Source organism: Oryctolagus cuniculus, chromosome 20, assembly GCF_051225735.1.
Source record: "Oryctolagus cuniculus isolate XC-2025 breed Fujian yellow rabbit chromosome 20, ASM5122573v1, whole genome shotgun sequence".
NCBI lineage: Eukaryota > Metazoa > Chordata > Mammalia > Lagomorpha > Leporidae > Oryctolagus > Oryctolagus cuniculus.
Window position 1 is genome coordinate 15,238,756 of NC_142886.1, and position 26,629 is coordinate 15,265,384.

The 26,629-nt window shown below is 48.4% G+C and overlaps 1 protein-coding gene across 2 annotated transcripts in view; it reads left to right on the plus strand.

Annotated features, from left to right (window-relative positions):
* Positions 1 to 12,000: 12,000 nt before the first annotated feature.
* CCDC175 (coiled-coil domain containing 175) overlaps positions 12,001 to 26,629 on the plus strand; it is a 74,738-nt gene continuing 60,109 nt past the window's right edge. The window contains exons 1-5 of one of the 2 annotated variants that reach the window (XM_002719516.6): positions 12,001 to 12,321; positions 14,936 to 15,021; positions 15,946 to 16,057; positions 20,511 to 20,646; positions 23,943 to 24,171. In XM_002719516.6, the coding sequence (XP_002719562.4) occupies positions 12,165 to 12,321; positions 14,936 to 15,021; positions 15,946 to 16,057; positions 20,511 to 20,646; positions 23,943 to 24,171 (720 nt within the window). In that variant the 5' untranslated portion in view covers positions 12,001 to 12,164. Of the gene's footprint in view, positions 12,322 to 14,935; positions 15,022 to 15,945; positions 16,058 to 19,581; positions 20,647 to 23,942; positions 24,172 to 26,629 lie in introns of those variants that run through there. The other variant, XM_089322480.1, reaches the window with a different exon arrangement.

Here is a 26,629-nt window from a genome sequence, read left to right on the forward strand (position 1 = left end):
ATGGGATGCCAGCATTGAGGATGGCCGCTTTACCTGCTACACCACAGCACCAGCCCCACCAACTCATTCTGAACCCCTGAAACTCCTTTATTCAACAGACTTGTGAATCAGAGTTTGTGAACCAAGTTTGCAGTCAGCAAGAGTTCTCCTTCTAGAAGGCGACAGGTGATGGCTCAGATAGTTGAGTCTCTGCCACCAACACGAGAGACCTAGAGGGAGTTCCCTGCTCTTGGCTCTGGCCCTAGCCCCAGCTCCGGAGCCTCTCCCTCTCTCTCTCTCTTTCTCTCTCTGCCTCTCTAAATTAATCAGTCAATTAAAGCAGTCATCAAGCAGTAATTCTGGCAGATTAAATTCACTTAGAACCAAACTTTCTATACAGCTTGCTCTGAAGACTCAAACCGCCCTTCCACGTGCTGCAAGGGTAACGGCCAGGGAGACCGTGAGTTAGAGTAGCTCCTGCCTTACTGGCCTGGGGGCAGCGTGGTGCGACAGACCCTGAGGAGTTGCCTTTTTCTCCAGTATTTTTTTTTTTAATTTATGATAAAGCCTGAACTGCAGAAGATTTTGAGCTCTATATATTTAAAAATTCTCAATACTTGAGTCTTTTCTATTAGCCTTTTCAACAACATCATAAGCATCTATCGTGGGCAAATTGCGATGCTCGGTGCTGCAGGAGCTTGAAAAATAGGTAAAACACTGTCCCTACTTTTAAGGAGTTCGTAGTATACAAATGATAACAACCGAATTTACGGAGTGGCTTATCCTGTTCCAGGCATTGTTTTAGCACTTTGTACTAATTGACGTAATTCTCATGATCTTCCCACAGTAATGGCCCACTTTTGCAGGTAAGAAAACTGAGGCAGGGGCTGGTGTTGTGGCATAGGGGGTAAAGCCGCCACCTGCAACGCTGGCAGCCCATGTGCACACCAGTTTGTGTCCTGGCTGCTCCACTTCCGATCCAGCTCCCTGTTAGCGGCCTGGGAAAGCAGCAGAAGATGGCCCAAGTGTGTGGGCCCCTGCCACCCACATGGGAGACCTGGGTGAAACTCCTGGCTGTGGCTTGGCCTAGTGCTGGCCTTTGCAGCCATTTGGGGAATGAACCAGTGGGTGGAAAATGTCTCTCTCTCTCTTCCTCTCTCTCTCTCTCTCCCCCACCCCATAACTCTGACTTTCAAAATAAATGAATAAATAGTTAAAGAAAAACCAAAGAAAGCTGAGGCATACAGATTCCAAAACTTAGGAATAGCCTATTACATGGAAAGCTGGGAGTGCACTCTGCCTGAGATGACAATCATCCATGAGTGGTTGGAACAAGGTACTTCGGAGGCCCGGAGATTATTGGGATAAAGACGAGGAATGGTGGAGGACGAATCGGTTGTTGAGATGGGCTGACAGTACCAGCGGGATTTCAACAGGCAGAGACGACCACCGCAGTGCCGTCTTGGATTCTCAGCAGACTGAACTTCCACCTGCTGACACACAGCCAAGAGGGAATGTTTAGTCCAGTCTACAAGACTGGCACAAGGGGACTTCAAAATGACCATGGGAAAATGGATTCAAAGGTAAGTTCATTTTTGGTACAAAATTTTTTTTTGAAACCTGGGAGTGGGGTGTTTAGCCTACATGGTTAAGACACCCAGGTGCCACGTCGGGTACCTGAGCTTGATTCCTGGCTCCAGCTCTTGACTCCAGCTTCCTACCAATGCAGACTCTGTGAGGCAGCAGTGATGGCTCAAGTTCTTGCCAGCCACCTGAGAGACCTGGATTACATTCCCAGCTATATGTGGCATTTGGGGAGTAAACCAGCACATGAAAATATTCCTGGGGCCGGTACTGTGCCACAGCAGGTTAACGTCCTGGCCTGAAGCGCCGGCATCTCATATAGGCGCTGGTTCTAGTCCCAGCTGCTCCTCTTCCAACCCAGCTCTCTGCTATGGCCTGGGAAAGCAGTAGAAGATGGCCCAAGTCCTTGGGCCCCTGCACCCACATGGGAGACCTGGAAGAAGCTCCTGGCTCCTGGCTTCAGATGGGCACAGCTCCGGCCATTGCAGCCATCTAGGGAGTGAACCAGCAGGTGGAAGACCTCTCTCTCTGTCTACCTCTCTCTGTAACTCTGTTTTTCAAATAAATAAAATAAATCTTAAAAAGAAAATGGTATTTCCCTCTTTCTCTCTGTCTCTCTTTCTGTACCTCCCTCCCACCCTCCCTTCCTCTCAAACTAAAAAGATATTTTTATATTTTGAAATCCATAGTTTCTTTTTTAATAAATTGACTGTGTGTGTGCATTTTTTAAGATTTATTTATTTATTTGAAAGTCAGAGTTACATAGGAAGAGGAGAGGCAGAGAGAGAGAGGTCTTCCGTCCATTGGTTCACTCCCCAGTTGACCACAATGGCTGGAGCTGTGCCAATCCGAAGCCAGGAGCCAGGAGCTTCTTCCAGGTCTCCCACGTGGGTGCAGGGGCCCAAGCACTTGGGCCATCTTCTACTGCTTTCCCAGGCCACAGCAGAGAGCTGGATCAGATGTGGAGCAGCTGGGTCTCAAACTGGCGCCCATATGGGATGCTGGCGCTGTAGACAGTGGCTTAACCCGCTATGCCACAGCACTGGCCCCCTGAAATCTATAGTTCTTCATGATACCCATTTTTCATGAACTTTTTGAAGTCCCCTTTTATACATGGATTTCCAATTTTTTTGCACCAAAAAAGACATTTTATTTCTATTTTTTTCACAAAATAATTTTAAATATTTATTTATTTGAAAAGCAGAATAAGAGATCCTCTGTATGCTGATTTACTCCCCAAATGCCCACAATAAGGAGCTGGGAAGTCCACCTGGATCACCCATATGGGTATGAGGGACCCAAGCACTTGGGCCATCACCTGCTGCCTCCCGGGTGCGTTAGCAGGAAGCTAGATCAGAAGCAGAGCAGCAGGGACTCCAGTGTGGGGTGCAAGTGTCCCAGGCAGCGGCTCCACACTTTCTGAATTACCCTTATACTTAGAGAAGCTGGACAGGAAACTCAGCTGAGAGCTGTTGGTGGAGCTTCACCTGTGTGCAAGGGGAAAAAAAAGTGTGAGGACAGGACCAAGGATGGGGCCCAGGGAGAACGCTTCCTTTTAGCAAAGAGGAGGAAGAAGGCAAAGGAGTGGGAACCAGACAGAAAGAAGACTGGGACAGGGGCCCTGGGGGCAGGCATGAGGTGAGCGGCTAACGGAGGCTCAGGGGAGCTGAGCAATGGCACAAATTCTGCAAGAAACAGGGCCGGCGCTGTGGCCCAGTGGGTTCATGCCCTGGCCCGCAGTGCCGGCATCCTATATGGGTGCAGGTTCGAGACCCGGCTGCTCCACTTCTGATCCAGCTCTCTGCTGTGGCCTGGGAAAGCAGTGGAAGATGGCCCTAGTCCTTGGGCCCCTGCACCCATGTGGGAGACCCAGAAGAGGCTCCTGGCTCCTGGCTTCAGATCGACGCAGCTCTGGCTGTTTCGGCCAATTGGGGAGTAAACCATCGGATGGAACACCTCTCTCTCTCTCTCTGCCTCTCCTCTCTCTGTGTAACTCTGACTTTCAAATAAATAAATAAATCTTTAAAAAAATAAGAAGACAGATGTTTAAATCAAATGGAAAGTTTACCTACCCCAGTGATACTTATTGAATCATCTTTAGATCCATCCTCCAACATTAAAAATGTCAATATTGAATTCATATTAAATAAGTGTTAATATTTAAACACTATTATTTAATATTTTAAAATTAAAATAAGGGAAATAGGAATGTTACTAAGTAAAGATCGTGAGTGCTGGAAACAGCTATGGAAATGCTAAGTGAGCATTAATACCAACTTGCTACCTTTAAGTGAGGACACCGCCTAAAACAGGAGGATTAAGACAGCAGCAATAAAATAAAACTGTCTTTGCTGAATGTGGCATCGGCTGCTGCAAGCCCGGTTCAATTTCTGACTACCTTGCAAATATTCACTTGACAAAGAAAATCCTACTATCTATCACTGATATTCTGCCTTAGGAAAAATTGTTGCCTTAGGCAGAAGCGAACTGAACGGCAAAGCAGCTGCTAGCGGGTAGCGGCCGAGTCCGCCCTACACCAGGGTACTCACGCCGTGCGGACTGCAACATAAACTCCAGCTCCTTCGTTAGGAAGCCAACGCCCTCCACCTTGAAATCCCGACCCACACTTCTGGCTGAGCCCCTGCTTTTCCTCCCTTGGCACCTCGTGCTCTGTGGCCACACTGCCGTGGCCCCCCGATGCCCTGTGCAATACCCAAGGGCCCCCGAGCCCTCTCCAGCCCCGACAGGGCAGTCTGGCACAGTGGGCAGTGCCCCAGGCTTAGTCTCACTGGGCTGCTGTCTAACCCCAAGGTCAGTGGTGATGCCAAAGGTCATTGAATCTCTCATCTTAGTGTAGTTCCATGAGAAATATGAACGCCGTAATGACTGTCCCCAGGAGAGCTGTGCTGAGTCGTGGCAGCATGGACATTTGTCCAAGGCACAGTGGCTCGAAGGCCTGGGCAGCAGTTGTGGTGCCACTCCTCTTACAGGGACTCGGACTTCTTTGTCCACCTTCAAGGCCATTCTCCAGAGACCAAGGGCTGCACCTTACCCACGTGCCTAGTCAAAGGGCTAATTGGAGCCTGCCATATGATCCACCCCAGTGCCTGCTGATGCATGTATTACAAGCAGTGAACTTTTAAGAAACAAAATTGCCGAAGGCCCCTGGCATGGGGAGAACTGTGGGTGAGGAGGATGCCATTGGTTAGGAAGTTCTTATCTCCGGATTCTTCCTTCTTCTCTGTCTCCCCTTCCTCCTCCTTCTTTGCTCTCTTTTTTATTTTATTTTATTTTATTTTATTTTATTTTATTAACAGGCAGAGTGGACAGTGAGAGAGAGAGACAGAGAGAAAGGTCTTCCTTTGCCGTTGGTTCACCCTCCAATGGCCGCCGCGGCTGGCGCACTGCGGCCGGCGCACCGCGCTGATCCGATGGCAGGAGCCAGGTGCTTCTCCTGGTCTCCCATGGGGTGCAGGGCCCAAGCACTTGGGCCATCCTCCACTGCACTCCCGGACCACAGCAGAGGGCTGGCCTGGAAGAGGGGCAACCAGGACAGAATCCGGCACCCCGACCGGGACTAGAACCCGGTGTGCCGGCGCCGCAAGGCGGAGGATTAGCCTAGTGAGCCGCGGCGCCGGCCTCCTTCTTTGCTCTCTTGGTATTTATTGCCTGTCTTGCTTCGCCAAGAGAATAACAAGAGAAGTCTGTCTCCTCAGTGCTCTGGTCTCTTCCCCCTCGACTCTACTTAGAGGTCTCCTCTGTATATGCCCAGTGCTTAACAAAGTGCCGAGCACACAGTAGGCACACTGCAAACATCTGAACCAGTGAGTCCGATGCTGATACCTGGGCAGCAGCCGTGCCTTTCTCTGGTGTCTTGGCAGCCTGCTTGCCCTTTGTGCTACAGTTGGCTCAGAACCTTCCTTGCCCGGCAAAGTAGAAATAGCATGGACATAAAACCATGCGACTGTTGGTGTAATTACAGACAACTAAGGGTTGAACGATCAAGAGGTTTAAGCACAGTTCGGGATGGCAGAAAGGCAGAGGCATCTGTCTTCCAGAAGAAATGCTTTTGATTTTCCCCTTAGTAGAATGAAAAGATGGGGCGCACTTGAACTTAGCACGTGCTCTATGATAAGCACACTTTGATCCTACTCACTCTTCACCATCCCAGAATGTGAAAACCTCATTTGACAGATGAAGAGTGGAGACTACTCTTAATTAAGCCAGCCTAAAGCCACTAGCAAGTGATGCGACCAGATTTTGTTCCACGTCTGTTTATCCCTAAGAAATCGCTGGTGATGGGCAAAAACAAATATTCAAGAGAAAGTGTTGAAAAGGAAGCCTCTGAATCAGGCGCTGTTATAAACACAGGCGTGCTCTGCCTTCCGCGGGATGTCTTGCTCTTCTTGCTTGGCATCACCCCATCAGGGGCACGCATCCATCTGCTTGCCTCTCTAACCATCTGGCGCTACCTAGGGAACATGCTCTTCCTGCCATTTTGCCGCAAATAACCACGTGAGGAAGTCACTGTAGATGAAAATTAGAGCCCGACCACAAGACAGGCGTGTGTAAGCTGGGAGAAGCCCAAGGGGCGGGAGTATCCCTTTAAAGAACAAAACATCTGGCAGACCTTGGAGGCACAAAGGCGACTTGAAGGCTTCAGGCGGGGAGACCCTGTCCACCACAGTGTGGGAGGACCCAGGCTCTCTCTCTGTTCAGTGCTAGGAGCTTTGCTGGCCCTTCCGCAGCCACTGTGGGGCCCCCACCCAGTCATTCAGTTCAGGGATGATGCTGGCGTGATAAATGCGAGTTTGCAGAATGTGCAGCTGCCATTTCCTGGGAAATCTCCCAGCTCTTCGGAGCCCTCGACTGCTACCTCCACCCGGAGACAGAAGCCCAGACACTCAGCTGCCCTAACCTCCCTTTCCTGGGTGGCCTTCTGATCCAGCTCTGGCCAGGGAGACAGAAAAGGAAGAGAACGAGACCCTGGGCAGGTTGACTTCCCCAGGGAAAGGGAAGAGGAACTTTTCCATGGACTCTCTTCTACTCCTGCTTGCTTTATGCAAGGCCTTGATGTCTGGGGCTGCAGCAGCCACAGGGGGCTGTGAGGCACCTGAGGACATGACCGCATGCTAAAGGTGGGAGAGCAGAGAGGTAGGAAGAGTCTATCATCAAACACTGATAGGTGGGGGGGATAGGGAGAGGGGGCTGTGTGCCAGACTCTGGCCCTGACCTGGCACTTACACAGTGAGGAATGAGGAAAACAGACTCAGTTTGTGGGAGCTCTTATTTCCCAGAGGGATTTGGGCATAGTCAGCACTGAAGCTTTGCAGAGCCCAACAAACTGGGGTGGGAGCACTGAGTGTGAATGTGGCTCAGTCTAATCCCGCAGGCTAGAAACACAGCCAAGGCATTGAGGCTTTCCCTGGAAACACCACGTACGCAAAGCAGCAGCCGCAAGAGCAGTGCCATCATCAACTACCACGTGGTCTACAGCTCGGTGCCCAAAAGGGGCCAACGCCACGGAGCAGCTGGATTCTTCTCTTGACTTTGTCAGCAGCGAGGGGTAAATGGAGACACCTGGGTTACGGTAGCTAGAAATCGGTGTCAGCGTGGGACTGGCGGGTTCTAATGGGGCACCCGGGGTACTGCAGGAAAGTCTGCCTTGAAAACCTTGACTGCCAGTGCACTGTCTCTGTGTGCGTCACCGAAGTGGATTTGGCCTGGTGAGCACCGCTGGTGGGTACTGGAGGGTCAGCAGGCTTTTGTCCGGCCTCTTCCGATTTCAAGAGGCCGCCTGCGCTCCTTGGCTCGTGGCCCCTTCCTGGTCCCTTCTTTCCTCTTCGACATTGGCAGTGCCTTCGCATCTCTCCCCGACTTTCACCCTGACTCCTCCTCTTCCCTCTTACACTTATCAGGCCCCGGGTGGCTACCTTGGGCCCACCTGATTGTCCAAGCCACCTGCCCTGTCTCCAGGTCTAATGAGCAGTAACCCTCATTCCACCTGCTCCTTAACCAGGTAGCATGACATGGCACACATGCCAAGGAGTAGGATGTGGACATTCGGACAAGGTATTATTTTGTCTACCACATCTATAACTTCACTAACCAGGAATAAACACAATTAACATTTTTAGTAAGAAATGCGTCCCAGCCCATTTTGTAGGCAGATGTATGAGAGTATTTCAAACATTCTGTAGATAAGTGAAATTAAAAGGTAAGTTCATCTTGGTGCCAAAAAAATTTGATATCCACATAGATGTAGACTCCTCAAAAACTTTATGGAGGGGCCAGTGCTGTGGCACAGTAGGTTAATCCTCTGCCTGCGGCACTGGCATCCCATATGGACGCCAGTTCTAGTCCCGGCTGTTCCTCTTCTGATCCAGCTCTCTGCCTTGGCCTGGGAAGGCAGTAGAAGATGGCCCAAGTCCTTGGGCCCCTGCACCCACGTGGGAGACCAGGAAGAAGCACCTGGCTCCTGGCTTTGGACTGGCAAAGCTCCAGCCCTTGCAGCCATTTGGGGAGTGAACCAGCAGATGGAAGACCTCTCTCTCTGTCTCTCCCTCTCACTGTCTGTAACTCTGCCTCTCAAATAAATAAATAACATCTTTAAAAAAAACTTAATGGAAATGCATACCATAAGAAACTATGCATGATTTCATTTTTTGGCAGCAAAATAATGTTATCTTTTAATTGCATACCCCACAGACTTTTTAAAGTACTCTTATGTATAAGCCATATCTATATACATCTATATAGGTTTGTGGATCTGTAAAGATTGAATGTTAATTGGATATCATATCATTCTTTAGCCACTCGCTTTTCCGCTTGATATGTGTATATAAGCATAAATGCCTGCTCATTCGCTCTGGCAGCTGCTGCATTGTTACTTTGCTGTGAGAGGCTTTGACTGTCTGCATATGTTACCCCAGCACTGAACGGGCGCTGCATCCCCACAACAATCTAGGAACTCCCGAGAGCTCCTTCTGCCTGCTGCATCCGCTCAGAGATGGAACGTGAGGTAGCTTCAGGCAGAGGCTGTCCCAGAGATGCCACATCCGGTAGGGGAGGGACCCACGCTCCTAACCAAATCCAGGCCGCCTGTTCCACTGCATGGATGTCCCATCCACAAAGCAGCGTCCTACCACGGATCACTTGGACGGTTTGCTGTTTTTCATTATTTGTAATGGAACTGCAACAAACAAGTTCGTATTTATGTCCTTGGACACACCTGTGACTATTCCTTTCACAACAGTTCCCCAAAGTATTACTGTATGTTAAGGCTCCTCATTCAAATTTTCCTCCAGATAGGGAATAATTCACACTCCAAATTTCGATACTTCAAATTCCTTTTTTAAAATATTTTTTTAAAATATTTTTAAAAGATTTATTTATTTATTTGAAATTCAGAGTTACACAGAGAGAGAAGGTGAGGCAGAGAGAGAAAGAGAGAGAGAGAGAGAGAGAGAGAGAGGTCTTCCATCCGCTGGTTCACTCCCCAGATGGCCTCAATGGCCAGAGCTGCGCCTATCTGAAGCCAGGAGCCAGGAGCCAGGAGCTTCTTCCAGGTCTCCCACGTGGGTGCAGGGGCCCAAGGACTTGGGCCATCTTCTACTGCTTTCCCAGACCACAGCAGAGAGCTGGATCAGAAGTGGAGCAGCCGGGACTCAAACAGGCACCCATATGGGATGCTGGCACTGCAGGCAGCAGCTTTACCCAATAGGCCTCAGCACCGGCCCCTTTTTCAAATCTTAATACTATCACAAGGACAATGGATACACTGCTTTTTCTTTGAATGCTAGTGAGGATGAGCATTCTTTTAATAAGTTTCTTAGGAATTTTTTTTCTTTTGGGAAGCATTTGTTCATATTATTTTTCCAGGTTCCGTTTCAGAATTAATAAAGTTCCTTTTGAAAGGATGAGTTGAGTTTTATAAAGGGCATCTCATGGAAAAGGAAGCAGGACACAAACCTGAAGCTGAACATTTCTCCCAAAGAACGATCAGGGAAGATGTGTTAAAGACAAGAAGGGAATTAGAAATGAAAATCCTATAGCAGTTGCAGTAAATGAGGTGGACTCCAAATTCCTGCTTAGGGATTAGTCTTCATTAGCAAATAGAGAGTGATGTGATCCAGGCTGGGTACAAGGATCATCTGGTGTCACTATAAATTGACCTGCAGTCCTGACTAGATGTTTCCAGAAGAGAAGAAATTGTCACAGTGGAAATGTGTGATAAGAGTTACTGAAACGGGACCTGGGGGAAGGGGGCGGTGCTGTGGCATAGCAGGTAAAGCTGCTGCCTGGGGTGCTGGCATCCCATATGGGTGCCAGTTCTAGTCCCTGCTGCTCCTCTTCCGATCCAGCTCTCTGCTATGGCCTGGGAAAGCAGTAGAAGATGGCCCAAGTCCTTGGGCCCCTGCACCCACGTGGGAGACTTGGAAGAAGCTCCTGGCTCCTGGCTTTGGATTGGCACAGCTCCGGCCGTTGTGGCCAATTGGGGAGTGAACCAGCGAATGGAAAACCCCTCTCTCCTTCTCTCTCTCTCCCTCTCTCTCTCTCTCTCTCTGCTTCTCCTTCTCTCTGTGTGTAACTCTGACTTTTAAAAGAAATAAATAAATCTTTAAAAAAAAATCCGGAGTTCAGGGAGCAGTCACAACTCCAGTACTGCCCACGGGCCACACTTGGCGCTGAGCAACTGGACTGCTGGCACTGGCTGGCCTCGGGCTGCTTCTGGAACCACCACCTGCTGGGACCTACGGTCCACGGAGGCCTGAAGACACTCCATTCCTGGAGGCAAAGACTGGACGGCTGCCTGGCCTGCTGCTCTCCCAGCTGTGTCTCCTATTGGTGGAATTCGTACCAAAACCAGCTGCTGGGGGTGTTTGGAAACGGAGTCTGTAGGCTTCTTGCACTTGCCACACGGAGGAGCACACAGCAGAGCAGGAACAGCTTTGGACACCAATCGACCAAATACAGAAAATAAAGGGTGGAGAGAGGCGGGTGCCTGCAGACGGTGTCCAGGGCCACTCCCTGGTGAAGGGGACCTGCGTTCTAGAAACCGCGCCGCTGTTGCTGCACGTGGCCGCTGTGAGGCACAAGGCTTCGGGGCATAGCTCAATATCCTCGTTGGCAAACGGGCTATAGCACCGGCCTCCGGCAATGAGGATGAGGTGCGAGTGTGGGGACAGAACGTTCAGCGTTCAGAAGGTTGCCTGGGACATAAAGGCACTCAGCGACCGATAAATGGTTTCTTAAAGATTTATTTGAGGGCTGGCGCCATGGCTCACTAGGCTAATCCTCTGCCTTGTGGCGCCGGCACACCGGGTTCTAGTCCCCGTCGGGGCGCCGGATTCTGTCCCGGTTGCCCCTCTTCTAGGACAGCTCTCTGCTGTGGCCAGGGAGTGCAGTGGAGGATGGCCCAGGTGCTTGGTCCCTGCACCCCATGGGAGACCAGGATAAGTACTTGGCTCCTGCCATCGGATCAGTGCGGTGCACCGGCTGCAGCGGCCATTGGAGGGTGAACCAACGGCAAAGGAAGACCTTTCTCTCTGTCTCTCTCTCTCTCACTGTCCACTCTGCCTGTCAAAAAATTTAAAAAAAATTTAAAAAAAAAATAAAAAAGAAGGTTTCCTGGGACATAAAAGCACTCAGCGTTTGATAAATGGTTTCTTAAAGATTTATTTGAAAGGCGGGGTGACAGAGAGAGGGAGAGACAGAAAGAGATGGAGAGGTAAAGAGAAAGAGATGCCTTCTGTCCCCTGGTTCACTTCCCAAACGACTGCAATGGCCGGGGCCGGGCAAGGCTGAAGCCATGAGCCTGGAGCTCCATCCTGCTCTCTGACTTGAGTGGCAAGAACCCGAGCACTTCAAGCCATCCTCTGCTGCTCTCTCAGGCGTGTTAGCAGGGAGCTGGATGAGAAGTGAGCAGCCAGCACTCAAAGCACTGGGATATGGGATGCTGATTTTGCAGGCGGCAGCTTAACCCACTGTGCCACAAAGCCACTCCCAAAAGCTGTTGTTACTCTTGCCATCATTCATATATCAATTTCCATATCTGTAAAGAAAAGTTCAGAAGGGGAGATTAAACCCCCTTGCTTCTCTCTAAATAGCAAGAGGGAGGGGAACTACCTGTGAGACTGCACCTCACCCTGGGCTGGGGTTTGGAGCTGCAGATAAAAATGATATTTTGTCCCGGTCATCAAAGAGTTTACGGTTTGAGGGGAAGACAGGCAAAGACAGGAAAACCACTGAGCCGAAGTAAAATGTCCTTAATGACGGATGATAGATACAGGGGAGGTTCTGAAAGCGCACAAAAGACAGACTTTGTAGATTCATACAGTTTCCACTTTACTTATTTATTTATTTATTTTCCCCCAGAAACCTTTTGTTTAAGGAATACAAATTTCATACACTTCATAAGTACAACTTTAGGAGCAAATTTAAATCCAACATCCAACGTCTTCCTCTTGTGGGAGAACCAAGGCGTAGGCACCCAGGGGCCCACCGCCAGGGGGCGCCCGGGGGAACCCTCGGCGTCCTCGTTGCCCCTGGCAACTGCTGTCTTCCGCTGCGGCCTCGGAGGAGCGGGCGGGAGCGGCAAGATGGCTTTGAGCTCCTGGACCAAAGAGCTTATTGCGGCAGAGAAGCTGATGCGGGAGGTGGCCGTCTCCACCGGCCCCTCCCTGGAGCTCTGCACCGTCCCCGCCAGCCTGGGCTCCTCGGTGGCGGCCGGCGCGCTGGAGCAGCTCTTTGCCGTGGGTGAGGGGCTGCGGGTGCGGGGAGGGACGTCGTCCCCCGGGCCGAGACCGAGCCTTGTCCTGCCCGCTGCGGGCTGGGGAGAGAGAGGCGGCGCGGGGCGGCCGTGACCTGACCCAGGCTGTCCTGGGCCTGCGCCCTGTGGGCTCACGTGCGTTTGGATTTTTGCATTCGACTTCAGCGAGCTCCTCCTGCCCTCTCTGTGCCGCGGCAAGCTGGAGGGCTGAGAGTTCGTGTGTAGGAGGTTCCTGTTGCGTTAGGCAAGAAAAACCGGACAAAAAAGGACATTTAGGAGATTGCAACGGAAAATGGCCTTGAAAGGAGCTGGGGCAAACTAATTTTTCGTTAGAAAGCGGAACCTGTAATCAAGTTTCCTAAGTCTGAGATCAGAGTAGTCCAATAAAGGGCGGTTTTTGTTCAGCCTGAAAACCAATGCGGGGTGGGGGTGGGGGGGGTGGGGGGTGGGGGTGGGGGGGTAGGGGGGTGGGGGGCTCGCTCTTCCACTCTGCCTCACTGGTTCAGAAGAAGCCTATTGGTTTGCTACAATGTTACTGATGGTTGGGGCAGTTTCTTATTTCCTTCTTAGAGGAACTAGTTTTATTTCGCAATTCTTCTCACATAGGCTTGCACAAGAATTATCCTAAGGAACCGAAGTTACTTAGGGATATCCACGGTCACTGGCAGTGACCTTCACCTTTGACCCTAGACCACGTGGCCCTTCAACCCTGGTCCTTATGCACAAATAAAAAAAATTAATGGAGCATGTAGCTCTCCAGCTCATTGGCAAGCAGGAAAAATTACTTTTATTCAATCAGTAAAGAGAGAGAGTGAGTGTGCACAAGCAGTGCCTGCCCCTTCCTACACGCTCGCTGGCACGCTCACTGCTGTTCCCTTGGTTTGAGTGCTTAGCTCAGAGGGCCCCAGGTTCCCTGGAACTGAGGGTAGGTACAACCTTTGGAGACCATGGCCTTGGAGCCACACCTCCGGAGTTCGAATCCAGACTCTACCACTGATCAGGTCAGCAACTGTGCAGTTATCTGACCTCCGAAGTCTTAGATTTCTCCCTTGTGAAATGGGAATTGTCGGAAGGTCATAAGGAGAAAAACAGAGACAATACCAGTCAAGCATCAGTCACATCAAACTCGTTTCACACGGGAAGCTGCAGGCCTGGCGCCCCGGTAGACCGAGCCCGCACCATGCAGTGCGGATCAGGCCAGGTGCCCAGAGCTGCCTCTGTTTCCTCTTCTCCTCCTGCCGTCTCCCTGTGCCGTCTGTTTCTTGTCTTCTTTGTACCTGGCCGCACTTCGAAGGCCTCTCCTTTCCGATGCCTTCAAACAAAGCGATTGGAAAGCACGAGGGTGCTTCAGAAATGTCACCAACAGGTAGAATTAAAAGATATTATTTTGGGGGCTGGCGCTGTGGCATAGCAGGTAAAGCTGCCACCTGCAGTGCCAGTACCCCATGTGGGCTCCTGTTCAAGTCCCAGCTGCTCCACTTCCGAATCAGCTCTCTGCTGTGGCCTGGGAAAGCAGTGGAAGATGGCCCAAGTCCTTGGGTCCCTGCACCCATGTGGGAGACCAGGAAGAAGCTCCTGGCTCCTGGCTTCGGAGTGGCCCACCTCCAGCCGTTTTGGCCAATTGGACAGTGAACCATTGGATGGAAGACCTCTCTCTCTCTCTCTCTCTCTCTCTCTCTGCCTCCCTTCTCTCTCCGTGTAACTCTGACTTTCAAATAAATAAACAAATCTTTTAAAAAATAAATAAAAGATATTTTGATGAAAAATATTTGGAACTCATGAATTGTTTTTTCATAATACATTTTTTCATAGACTTTTAAAGACCCCCTAGGATGCACTGATTTTTAAAAACATTTGCACTGACATTAACTTTTATTTCATTTTCCACAAACTTTTTAAGTACCTCTGTATGTCAGTGAATGAAACTCTGTCCACTTCTCCCTTACCCATTTTACAAATACCCAATCTCATCCCGTGCTTCATATTTTTTAACAAAAGTAAAAATGACAATGGAGGTTTTTTAAAGTTAACTTCAATATGCTTTTTTTTAAAAAAAGATTTATTTATTTATTTGAAAGAGTTACACAGAGAGAGGAGAGGCAGAGCAAGAGAAAGGTCTTCCACCTGCTGGTTTACTCCCCAAGTGGCTGCAACAGCCGGAGCTGCACCTATCCAAAGGCAGGAGCCAGGTACTTCTCCTGGTCTCCCATGGGGTGCAGGGCCCAAGCACTTGGGCCATCCTCCACTGCACTCCCGGGCCATAGCAGAGAGCTGGGTCGGAAGCAGAGTGAGAGTGGGAGTGACCGGGACTAGAACTGGCACTCATATGGGATGCCGGCACTGTAGAGAGCATTTAACCTGCTACGCCACAATGCTGGTCCTGAGGAGTTTGTCCTTAAGGAGCATAAAATGTATAGCAAACTGAGAAGACTATCACATAGGAAATTACAAGTACGAAAGAGATTTATGTAAAGTACTGTAGGAATTCCGAGGTAGAAGAAGGGCCTTGCAGCTGGGGGATATTTCAGCCAGATCATAGACATAACCATGATTTGGACAGATAAATAAAAGATTTAATTTTCTTTCTCTTTTTTTCCCCAGAAAAATCACTGAAAAGTGACTATTTTAAATGCAATAAAGAAGCTGGAATCTTTCTTAAGGACATTTCTGTAGCCGTGAAGAAATTGGTATCGTATTATCTATATGAGCTATTTTTCTAATCTTTCACTTAGTTTGCTGCAAAAAGTTCATGGAAAATGCATGTGATGAAAAAATTATTCATGGGTTTCAAAGGATTTTTTTCATCAAAATAAACTTCTTTTAATTCCATTTTTTTCCATGAAACTTTTTAAAGTCCTCTTGTGTTTCTTCATCAGACTTTCACTTAGCACCAACTCTGTCCAAGAGACTTTAATAGATGAGGAGGGAAACTTATTGGAATTTTAAAATGTTGTCCTCAGTTCATTTAGTATTTGCGCCAGGACTGATCCGCTGTAGATGCTTCCTGGTTTTCCATGCAGAGCTCTGGGCCCGTGCAGGGAAGGGCAGTCTATCTGAGCAGTAACTGAGCTCCCTAAAAGGTGGGCCACGTGGGCAAATGTGTGGGCCACCAACTTGTAAGCAGTGTTTAATAATCAACAGACAGTCGCTGATTCATAGTGTCTGTGGGGCCAGTGAACCATTCTGCACAAGCAATGCCTTGTAAAACTGGTAAAAAGTTGACATCTGTTCACTGCTTAGACTGCTCTTAGCAAAAACAAACTTTCAGTTAACCTGGCCCCTATCAAAGACCTGTTGAAGAAGTAGCTAAAGCAATGTCCTAGGGCGTTGTGGCACAGCAAGATAAAGCCACCACCTGCGACACCACATCCGATCAGAGTACCGGTTCAAGCCCCAGCTTCCTGCTGATGTACCCAGGAAAGCAGTGGAGGATGACCCAAGTCATTGGGCCCCTGCCACCCACATGAGAGACCCGGATGGAGTTCCCGGCCCAGAGAGTCCGCCTGGACCAGCCCCAGCTGTTGCAGCCTTTTAGGGGAGTGAACCAGGGGATAGATGATTGTACTGTTTTAAGTGTTGTGAGTTGTTTAAAATGTAACTTAAATTTTCAGGAAGAAATGAGAAGAGCCACAATCGATCTTCTGGAAATTGAGAGCATGGAATTCAGCAGGCTGTACTTCCTGTTGGGAACTCTACCCAATACCATTAACAAGGAAGTGGAAGGTGCTTTGGGGGTTATAAGCTGTAGATGTTTAGTTTATCCTATAAGAAAATATACCAAATACTTATAAGAGGATGAATTAAGTAGCTGTTGCTTGGGTAAATATAATTAGAAAGAGCACACATCACAAACACAAGGAGACCCATCTATTTTAAGTGGAAGCACCATATATAAAACTATGGGATGGCTGTTTGGCAGTGTGGTCAAAAGATGTGGCTTGGGACACTTGCATCCCATGTCAGAGCGCCTTGGTTTGAGTCCCTGCTCTGTTCCGACTCCAGCTTCCTGCTGATGTGCACCCTGGGAGGCCGCAGACGATGGCTCAAGTACTTAGGGCCCTGCCACTCTCATAGAAGACTCAGACTGGGTTCCAGTTTCTTGTTTTCGCTCGGCCCAGCCTGACTGTTTGCAGGCATTTGAAGAGTGAACCGGTGGATGAAGGACCTCTCTCTTTCTCTGTGACCCCATCCCAAGACCTCGCTTTCAATTCTTTTGGATATACATGCACAACTATTCCTTGGCTTTATGATGCTCTACTTATAATTTTTTTAAGATTTCCCATAATGTTTTCCACAGTGGCTGCACTGTTTCTCATTGCCACCAGCCATGTACCAGGGTCCCAGTTTGTCCATGTCCTTGTCAGCACTTGTTACTACCTGGGGTGTTGCTAGGTTTGGTGTTTTTTGTTTGTTTTTGACAGCCACCATAATGAGTGTGAGATACTATTTCATGTGGTTTAGGTTTGCATTTCCCCAAAGATCAGTGATGCTAAACGGCTTTTCCTGTGCTTATTGGCCACTGTTATACCTTCTTTGGAAAGATGTCTGTCCAGGTACTTTGCCCATCTTCACGGAGGCCGGTTTTGTTATAAGTTGTTGTTGAGTGATAGCAGTTATTTGTGCGTTAGAGATGCTAACCCCTTACTAAATATGTGATCCGTAAATATTTTCTCCCATTTCATGGTTTGCCTTTTCATGCTGTTGATAGTGAACTTTGAGGCCCGCAAATTTGTATTTTTGATGTAGTTTAATTATTTTTCTTGTGTTGCCTGTGCTTTTGGCATCATATCCAAGAAATCACTGCCAACTCCAACTCCCATGTCATAAAGCTGTCCCGTGTTCTCTTGTGAGAGTTTTATGACTTTAGCTTTCACATGTGGGTCTTTGACCCATTTAGAGTAGAGTTTTGCATTCGGTGGTGCAGACCACTCTGAAGTGTCGTCCGCGTCACAGCTCATCACACGCACAAGCAGCCAACCTCCCTCTCTGCCCAGCTCTGATTCTCGTATTTCCTCACAGCAGGTTTTCCAGACAGTACTGCACAATAAATTCTCTACACACGGAAACTCTGTTTCCCAGGGAGCTCAGCGGTGGTTGTTTGGCCTAGCAGTTAAGACACCAGGTGGGATTCCTGTACCCCACCCTGGAGTGCCTGGGTTCTGTGCCCACCTCTGGGTCCTGCTAGCGCAGACTCTGGGAGGCAGCAGGTGGTGGCTCAAGTTATTGAGTTTGTGCCACCTACATAGGAGACCTGGATTGAGTTACCAGCTCCCATTTTAGCTGGGCTCAACCCCGATCCTTATGGACATCGTCGGAGTGAATCAACACATAATCTGTCTCTTTCCCTCTCTTTCTGCCTCCCAAATTAATTAACTCATTAACTAATATAAAAGAACAACCTTAATAAATGACAAAAATTTAATAGTGGATGTCCCTCTGATCCATCTGTAGCCTCTCGGCTCCAATCTCCACTTCACTGTCTGCGCTGTGGTAGGGGAGCTGGCCCCTAGGCATTGCCCCTTCATTAGCTTTGTCAGTGCAGGGCACTAGAAGGACTCGGAGGGGAGAGGGGCTATCTTCCTGGCTCCAGTGCGCTCAGACTTGCACACTTACAGTGCATGTGGTTTGTCCAGGCCAGGATCCTGCGGTGCCCAGCGTCTGCCCTTCAGGTAGCCCCCTGGTGGGATGCCACCCGCGAGGGGCCTCTCTGTGAAGGGCTTTCTCTACCTGCCCTGGGGAGCACCGCAGTGAGTTCTGAAGTGTGGCCCCTCTCCTCGGGCAGGTCTTCCAACATGTCGGAGAGCAGATTTCCAGCAGGTTCCAGCAGCCCAGCATTCCACGACCTGCTTTGCCCTCTCGGGTTTGGAAGTGCTGCTTCCTCGAGCACTCCAACTCAGCCCATGGGATGCCATCTGCTCCTTGTCCCTGTTCTCTCTGAATTCTTTAGGGTTCTCTTTGCTTTTTGCTACCCATCACCTCATTACTCTAAACCTGGGTTGCAGTTCTAGTTTTCCTTATATTAAAGTTCCCCTCTTGTGTGTAGTCCTGGGTCACTTAACAATGATGCTACGTCTGGGTGTTGCACTGTTAGGCAATGTTTTTGTTGTTGTGCGAGCATCACAGCACACGTACACAAACCCAGATGGTGCAGGTCAGCCACTGGATACTGTCTCTTGTTGTGATCAGCAGACGTAGTAAACACCAGAAAGATGACAGTGCAGCTGGTGTAGTGCAGAATACTGTTTTATAGCCAACTTTGACTCCAAATTAATGATAAACAGTACAGTAAATACTTACGGCAGTAGCAGAGTCCTCTGTTATCAATGTCAAGTGTGATGTACTCTGCAGAGGTTCTGCACTTTCATATAACCGGCAGCCCGGTAGGTTGGTTTCCACCAGCCTCACCACAAACCTGCGATAAATGCATTGTGCTAGGACCTTCTGGTGGCTACAGTGTCACAAGGTAATAGGAATTTTTCAGCATCATTGCAATCTTTTGGGATGCAGTGCATACTGGTGTGTCATTGACTGAGTCTTGTTGTGTGCTGATTGACTGTACTATGGGAATTCTATCTCCTAATTAGACACCATATGGTGCAACAGATTATACAACAATACACTTGGTGTCTAATTTGACAGGGAGATTATAACAAACTGTATGTACAGAGAAAAACAAGACATAGTAGCATCTGCACCAAAGGTAGAATAAAGAGGGTTTCTGTTTTGTTTCCTTTATTTTCCAGATTGGGATCTTTTTATAATCAGGAAAAATGCTATGGAAGTGGAAAATATATGAGCTTCGAAGCTCCCTGATACCTGCTGAATACTTAGCCAAGTAATTTAATTGGCCTTTTGTCATATGGTCTTGGCACCTGCAGCCATCTGCATGGGCAGGGTCTGAGAGCTTGTTAGAAATATGCAGAATTTTTGAACCCCCCACCATCAATATTGTAGCAGAGTCTGCATCTTAACAGTATCCTCAGGTGATGTACTCATGTAGACATGTTTGTGTTTGTAAAACTTTGCTACAAAGAGCAGTCTCACTTGTAACTTGGGAGAAGGGGGTGGAGAATTGCCTAGCTCACCCAAGGAAGCTAACAGCCAGTTTCTAGGGAATCTGTCTGTGATTTAAAAATGAGTAGTCCAGCACCTTTCTAAACAGGTGTCCAAAATTCCAGTTTCATTCATGGTTGTTCTTTAAAAATATATATATTTATTTATTTGAAGGCAAAATTACATAGAGGCAGAGACAGAGAGAGGTCTTCCATCTGCCGGTTCACTCCCCATATGGCCGCAACAGCCAGAGCTGGGCTGATCCAAAGCCAGCAGCCAAGAGCTTCTTCTAGGTCCCCTATGTAGGTGCAGAGCCTAAGGACTTGGTCCATCCTCTACTGCTTTCCCAGCCATAACAGAGAGCTGGGTCGGAAGTGGAGCAGCCGGGACTCGAACCGGCATCCATATGGGATGCCGGTACTGGAGGCGGCTTTACCCACTACGCCACAGGGCTGATCCTACAATAACTTGTTCTTAATACATTGAGTTTCCCGAAAGGCAGAGTGTGGAGCGATGGCTTTTGCATTATTACGTTTTAAGGGAGCGCAATTCAAAGAGCACCATGGGATAAGGAGACAGAAGCAAGGAAGAAGAGAGAGCAAAAACAGGGATGGGAATGAGGCATTATAATGTTTACTGCTGAGGACTGCATCTAGGTAATCATAAGAACAGGTCCTCGAGACCCAGTGCTGCCCCTTCTCAGTATCGCCAGTCACGTGAGGAAGGGGACCAATCTGTGCCTGGACTCCTCTCCGTCATTGGCCCGATGTTAGTCCCACCCTCGCACTTCCGGCTCACGCACGCATGCTCGTTAAGTCCCACGGTACGGGAACAGGAAGGCGTAGGCCGGAAGTGAGAAGTCCTCGGGCGGATCAGAGCCCAGTGTGCAATCTGTTCAGGGCTTGTGCACAGCCGGTCACGGCTGCAGGCGTGGAAACAAGAGACACGATTAATAGGTGAGAGTGAAAAGAACCAAAGAGGCAAGTTAGAGGCATCGGATCCAGACACATACTTAGAAGGATATTTCAGCGGCAGGCGTAATTTTTTCAAGACTTGAAAAGTCAGCCCCTAACCATTGTGCGCCCTCTCAAATAATTCAGTAAACTTTACGTTTACTTTTAAGAATGTGTCAGAGATGCTCGCAGATTAAATCTTCAGGAGATCAATGAAATACAAACAAAAATCAGAAAGACGAATAATGAAATAGAGTTTTTGAAGATGAAAATCATTGAACTGGAAGAAGAAAATGAAGACTTGGGGTAAGTTACTTTTCTTTTTTCTGAAATTTGATGTACTTGATGGGGGTCTGGGAGTGGATGGCGAAAATTGTCCTAAAGGGTTGGCCCTCTGAGGTGAGCCGGGGCGGGGCGAGTGAGGAGGGGGAGGTCACTTTTGGAAGATGACTCAGGCTGCTCTGGCCGGCTCAACCATGGCAGTGCAGGGTCGGAGCGATCCAGAACTGCTGTTTGTGAATCACGCACTGGCTCCGATGCGCCCTGCATGGTGGATCTTTGGCACAGTGGCTACGACAGCTCCTGGGGTGCTCACGTCCCATGTCGGAGCGCCTGGGTCCAGGTCCTGGCTTCACTCTAGAGTTCAGCTCCCTGTTAATGCATCCTGGGCGGCAGCAGGTGATGGCTCAAGAACTCAGGCCCTGGATGGAGTGCCTGGCCCTGGCCGAGCAGGCATTTGAAGAGTGAACCAGCTTTCTCTCTCTCTCTCAATAATTGCTTACATAATGCAGAACAGTATTCCCTCCAAAGGTAGAGGCTCAGGATGGATTTAGTTCCCATTTTTGTTTATTTAAGTTTACAGACGCCCACCAGCAATGCAAGGAATCTTGCAGGAACCATATTGGAAATGAAACCTCCAACCAGGTCCATTGTATTCAGTTCCTTAAACATATTCAGTCATACTTGCTATCTTCTGGAGGGCAGGGATTGGATGGGCTCCCAGGAGAGGGTTCCACATTGTGTCTGTAATTAAGAGACAAACTATGTAACAGCCTATAGCTCAGGATCTCACACCTCTTAGTTTCCTTTATTCTTGAGCTGTGTGGTCTCAGACCCCTGGTTTACCTGTAGTCCTTAATTATTCTATCTATAAAGAGGGAGTCAAACTTTGATTACCCTATGCAGATCCTTCTGGGAGAAAAAAAAATGAGTTGAAGGGTAGCTCAGTGCTGTGAACAGATTTGCAAAACTAAAGCATAAGTGTCAGAATGTTGGTTTTCTGGAGTGAGGAATGTTCAAAGGGCCCTCACTGCTGGGAGAAAAGCTTGCAAAGCTAAAACGATCAGAAGATTGCTTGGTGCACAGATAGCAAAGCATTCGGGACTGGAGGAGGCCTGAAGGCCTAGGGACACATTTCCCAGACCAGGCCTGAGCACCTGCACTAGGAGATGCTCCACGACCACACAAGTTTCGGAAATGGAACCCTCGATGCAGATTTGCTCGTGGTGTGTGCCAGCCGCAGTTGCCGGGGAGTGTCATATAAACGAATCTGTTTCTGCACCAATGGTAGGAATAATAATACCCAGACTGGATATTCCTTTCAACTAGTTAGCAACATCATAGCCCTGCAGATCAGTGATTCTCAAAGTTGAGTGGGCATCTGAAACACTTACCCTGCTTGTTGAAACACATTGCTGAAACCCACTCAAGAACTTCTGAGTTAGCAGACCTGTAGAGTGGAGGGAGGGACAAGAATTTGTGTTTCTAACAAGTGTCTGGGTGATGCTGGTGGAGCTGGACAGTGGTGAGCGTCTCCCTTCTTCTGGCTGGGTAGTCCTTGTGTGTGTTCACCCCAGGCCCGAGATTCTGTGTGTGTGCTGTCCTCTCAACCCGTCACAATGCACCAGGCGAGGGTTTCTGCTTCCCCGAGGCTCCTCGGTCCTTAGGTTGAGTCACTCCTGAGGGCTTCCTCTGCGGGTCCACAAAGCACCCATTGTCTGACACCTTCATCGAGCCTCCCACCTGAGCTGCTTTTCGTTGCATTGCTGTTGCAGAGTTCCACCTCTGCATCATAGACTTCTTGACAGCCTGTTTCTATTGTTCTGAGCCTTCAGTCACACACAACCCTTTTGGGTCTAACCCTGGGGACTAGACAAGGAAAAAGAGCTTTTCTATTCTGGAAACCTTTCAAACTGAAATTGGAGAAAGTGATACCAATTGCCACTCTTGAAAATCTTTGATTGTTAGCCTCGAGGTTGACATTTCTCCCAACATGGAGGTCTTCAGATGGACATGGCTAGCAGTGGATGTGTGACATTAATGACTGCTGAGCTCGGATGTGGCTGCAGCTGGGAGAAGATAAGATGATGCAAGTTAGGGCTCGGGCATCCAGTGAACAGCAAGGGTGGAAGGCTGGACGCAGCCTCCTGTTTCTCTGGTGTCTGCCCAGAGGAAGCCCAGCCTTCTCCTGGAGCAGCTGGAGCTGTGGTGGGATAACCACCTTTCTTTGGCTTCACTACCCAGCCCAGTATAGGAAGATAGAAATGGCAAGGATGGCCGGCGCCGCGGCTCACTAGGCTAATCGTCCGCCTAGCGGCGCCGGCACACCGAGTTCTAGTCCCGGTCGGGGCGCCGGATTCTGTCCCGGTTGCCCCTCTTCCAGGCCAGCTCTCTGCTGTGGCCCGGGAGTGCAGTGGAGGATGGCCCAGGTGCTTGGGCCCTGCACCCCATGGGAGACCAGGAAAAGCACCTGGCTCCTGGCTCCTGCCATCGGATCAGCGCGGTGCACCAGCCGCAGCGCGCCGGCCGCGGCGGCCATTGGAGGGTGAACCAACGACAAAGGAAGACCTTTCTCTCTGTCTCTCTCTCTCTCACTGTCCACTCTGCCTGTCAAAAAAAAAAAAAAAAAAAAGAAAAAAAGAAAAAGAAATGGCAAGGATGCCCATCAAAACGCTCCTCTGGCCAGATGCCACTGACTTTTGAATCGCTCAACACTGTTAGGCACAGTACCCTGCACTTACTGCCTGACATGTTGGATGGATAGGGTGAGGTGGGTCATCATTTGTCAGGTTGTTGCTTGTTTAGTATTTCCTTCTATTCTCTTCTCAACCAAGTTTAACCATCACAACCACAATTAGTATCCCTTGCAATGTCCTGTTGAATGAGGGCTACCTGGCCAGACAGACTTTCTTTTTTCCTTTTTTCTTTTTAAGATTTATTTATTTATTTGAGAGGCAAATTGACAGACAGAGAGACAAACAGAGAGAGAGAGAGAGAGAGATCTTCCATCCACTGGTTCACTCCCCAAACAGCCACAACGGCTGGAGCTGGGCTGATCCGAAGCCAGGATCCAAGAACTTCTTCTGGGTCTCCCATGTGGGTGCAGGGAACCAAGCACTTGGGCCATCCTCTACTGCTTTCCCAGGCCATCAGCAGAGAGCTGGATCAGAAGTGGAGCAGCTGGGATATGAACCAGCTCCCATAGGGATGCCAGTGCCCCAGGTGGAGGCTTAACCTACGATGCCATGGTGCCACCCCCTCAGACGTTCAGTTCCCTTCCTAAGTATGGTTCTCTTCACTCTGTGAGCATTCTTGTGCCCCAGTGAAAAGCAAGAAGAGCTGGCAGGGCGGTATGAGAAGTTTGTCACGGCACTCAACTACGCGTTGGAAGAGAAAGCCACGGCCACTGTTTACATAAGTGAGACTTACACCAGAATCAGCTTTGAGAAAGAAGAAATAGACTCAATAAAAAAATGCATTAAAGAGGCAGAGGAGGAAATAGAAAAGCAAAAAGCAGAGTATTTGACAAAAAAACAAGCTCTGACTGTACAGGTAAATGGCACAATTTATTATTTTTTACAAATACAGAATTGTATAGACTCTGGGGCAGGAAATAGAAAAGAATTTATTTGTCTGTGAGGCTGGCACTTGCTCTCCATTACTCTGCCGAGAACACTGGGATGGGACTAGAGTGGGAGACCCAACGACCCAGTGAGCCTCTTGGGAGTGACTTTGGTCGTGTCTCAGCTTGTGGTCCCCGGAGAAGAATGTAAGTGACAGGAGCTGTAACACTGAGTAGCCCCTTGCTCACATGCAGCCATAGAGGGATGAGGAGTTTGCCTCCACCTTAGCCAGTTGCCCTTGACAGTCCCCAGGCTGAATCTGTGTTGACAGGACCAGGGAGTGCAGACCAAGCAGACAGGGCCCCTGTCCACAACTGCTTCACCTGCTGAATAAATCAGAGAGGAGTGAGCAGCGTGCAGAGGGGCTACACACAGTCAAGGACGTAAAGAGAAAACCATGTTTTAAGGCCCACAATTTTGTGGGAACATGGATAACTGCTAAATCCTTTTCTGCTCGTGTAGGGACTGGGCTATCTGCTATGCCATCCTGTGGGGAGCAACTCAGACTAGACTAAGTTACTGGAATTAAGACTTATTCTATGCATCTGCTCTCCCACAATATGGCGCTGGGAGAGGAGGAAACAGCTTCTACACAGCTGCCTCCAGTTCAACCAATAAACTGTAGGACTTACTCCTGACTGGAGGAGAGCAGCGTACTCGCGTGTGGGTAGCAGAGTTGGGATTGGTGGAAGAGGACTATAAAGGAGGAGAGAGACAACATGCACCAGGAACATCTAAAGGGAACATCTATCTGAAGGAACACCTGTGCAGCCCCTGAGAGAGCCGGCCGGCTGTGTGCCGCTCCCCTGCGGAAGTGGGGAAAGTGGCCAGGGGGAACCGCCCTTCCACGGAGGTGGAAGGGACGGCAGCCAACCCGGGAAGGGCCGAACAGACAAAAGAACAGTGCAGGGTCCTGTGTCGTTCCTCCACGAAGAGGGGGAGCGACATAATGGTGCCGTGACTCGGATATGAAGCCTAGGCAGGGTTTAGTGTTGTTCCTCCACGAAGAGGGGGAGCGACACCATCCTAATTGAAATTCCCCGTTCACTGCCCACTTTCACCATTGCAATTCAGTATAGTTCTAGAAGTTTTAGCCAGAGCCATTAGGCAAGAAAATGAAAAAAAAAAATGGTGGGGGGAGGATACATATTGGAAAGGAGGAAGTCAAGTTATCATTATTAACAGATGCAATGATCCTATACGTGGAGGAACCAAAAGATTCCACCAAGAGACTATTGGAACTCATAAGAGAGTGAGCAAAATTGCACATCAAGAAATCAACACATAAAAATCAAAAACCTTTGAATATATAAACAATGCCATTGCTGAGAAAGATCTTGTAAGATCAGTACCATTCACAATAGCAACCAAAAAATTTAAATGCCTTGGAATAAATTTAACCAAGGATATGAAAAATCCTTACAATGAATATTACAAAACATTAAGTAAAGAAACAGAAGGAACCAGAAAAAAAAAAGGAAAAATCTTCTGTGTTCATTGGATTGAAAGAATTAATATCATCAAAATGTCCATGCCAGTGAAAGCAATTTACAGATTCAGTGCAACACCAATCAAAATACCAAGGACATTCCTCTCAGATCTAGGAAAAAAAAGTGTGTTAAAATTCATATGGAAACACAAATAGCAAAGCAGTCTTAAGCAACAGAAACAAAGCTGTTTCAATACCAGATTTCAAGATGTAATACACGGGAGTTATAATCAAAACATCCTGGTACTGGCACGAAAATAGACATGCAAGCCAGTGGAACAGAATAGAAACCCTAAGAACTAATCAACGTCTACAATCAACTAATCTTTGACAAACAAGCTCAAACCAATCCCTGGAGAAAGGACAGTCTTTTCAACAAATGGTGCTGGGGAAATTAGAGCTACACAGGCAGAAGTATGAAACAAGACCCCTACCTTTATACAAAAATCAACTCAAAATGGATCAAGGATCTAAATCTATGACCATCAAATTACTGGAGGAAAGCATCAGGGTAACTCTGCAAGACATTGGCATAGGTAAAGACTTCTTGGAAAAGACCCCAGAAGCACAGGCAATAAAGCAAAAATAAACACATGGGAGTATAAGCTAAGAAGCTTCTGCACTGTAAAGAAAGCTTTCAACAAAGCAAAGAGACAACGTACAGAATGGGAGAAAATATTCACAAACTATGCAGCTGATAAAGGATTAATATCCAGGATCTTAAAAAAAAAAAACTCAAGAAACTCAACAACAAAACAAACAATCCAGTTAGGAAATAGGCAAAGGACATGAACAAGCATTTTTCAAAGGATTAAATTCAAATGACCAATAAAAGCATGAAAAAATGCTCAGGATCACTAGTCATCAGGGAAATGCAAATCAAAACCACAGTGAGGTT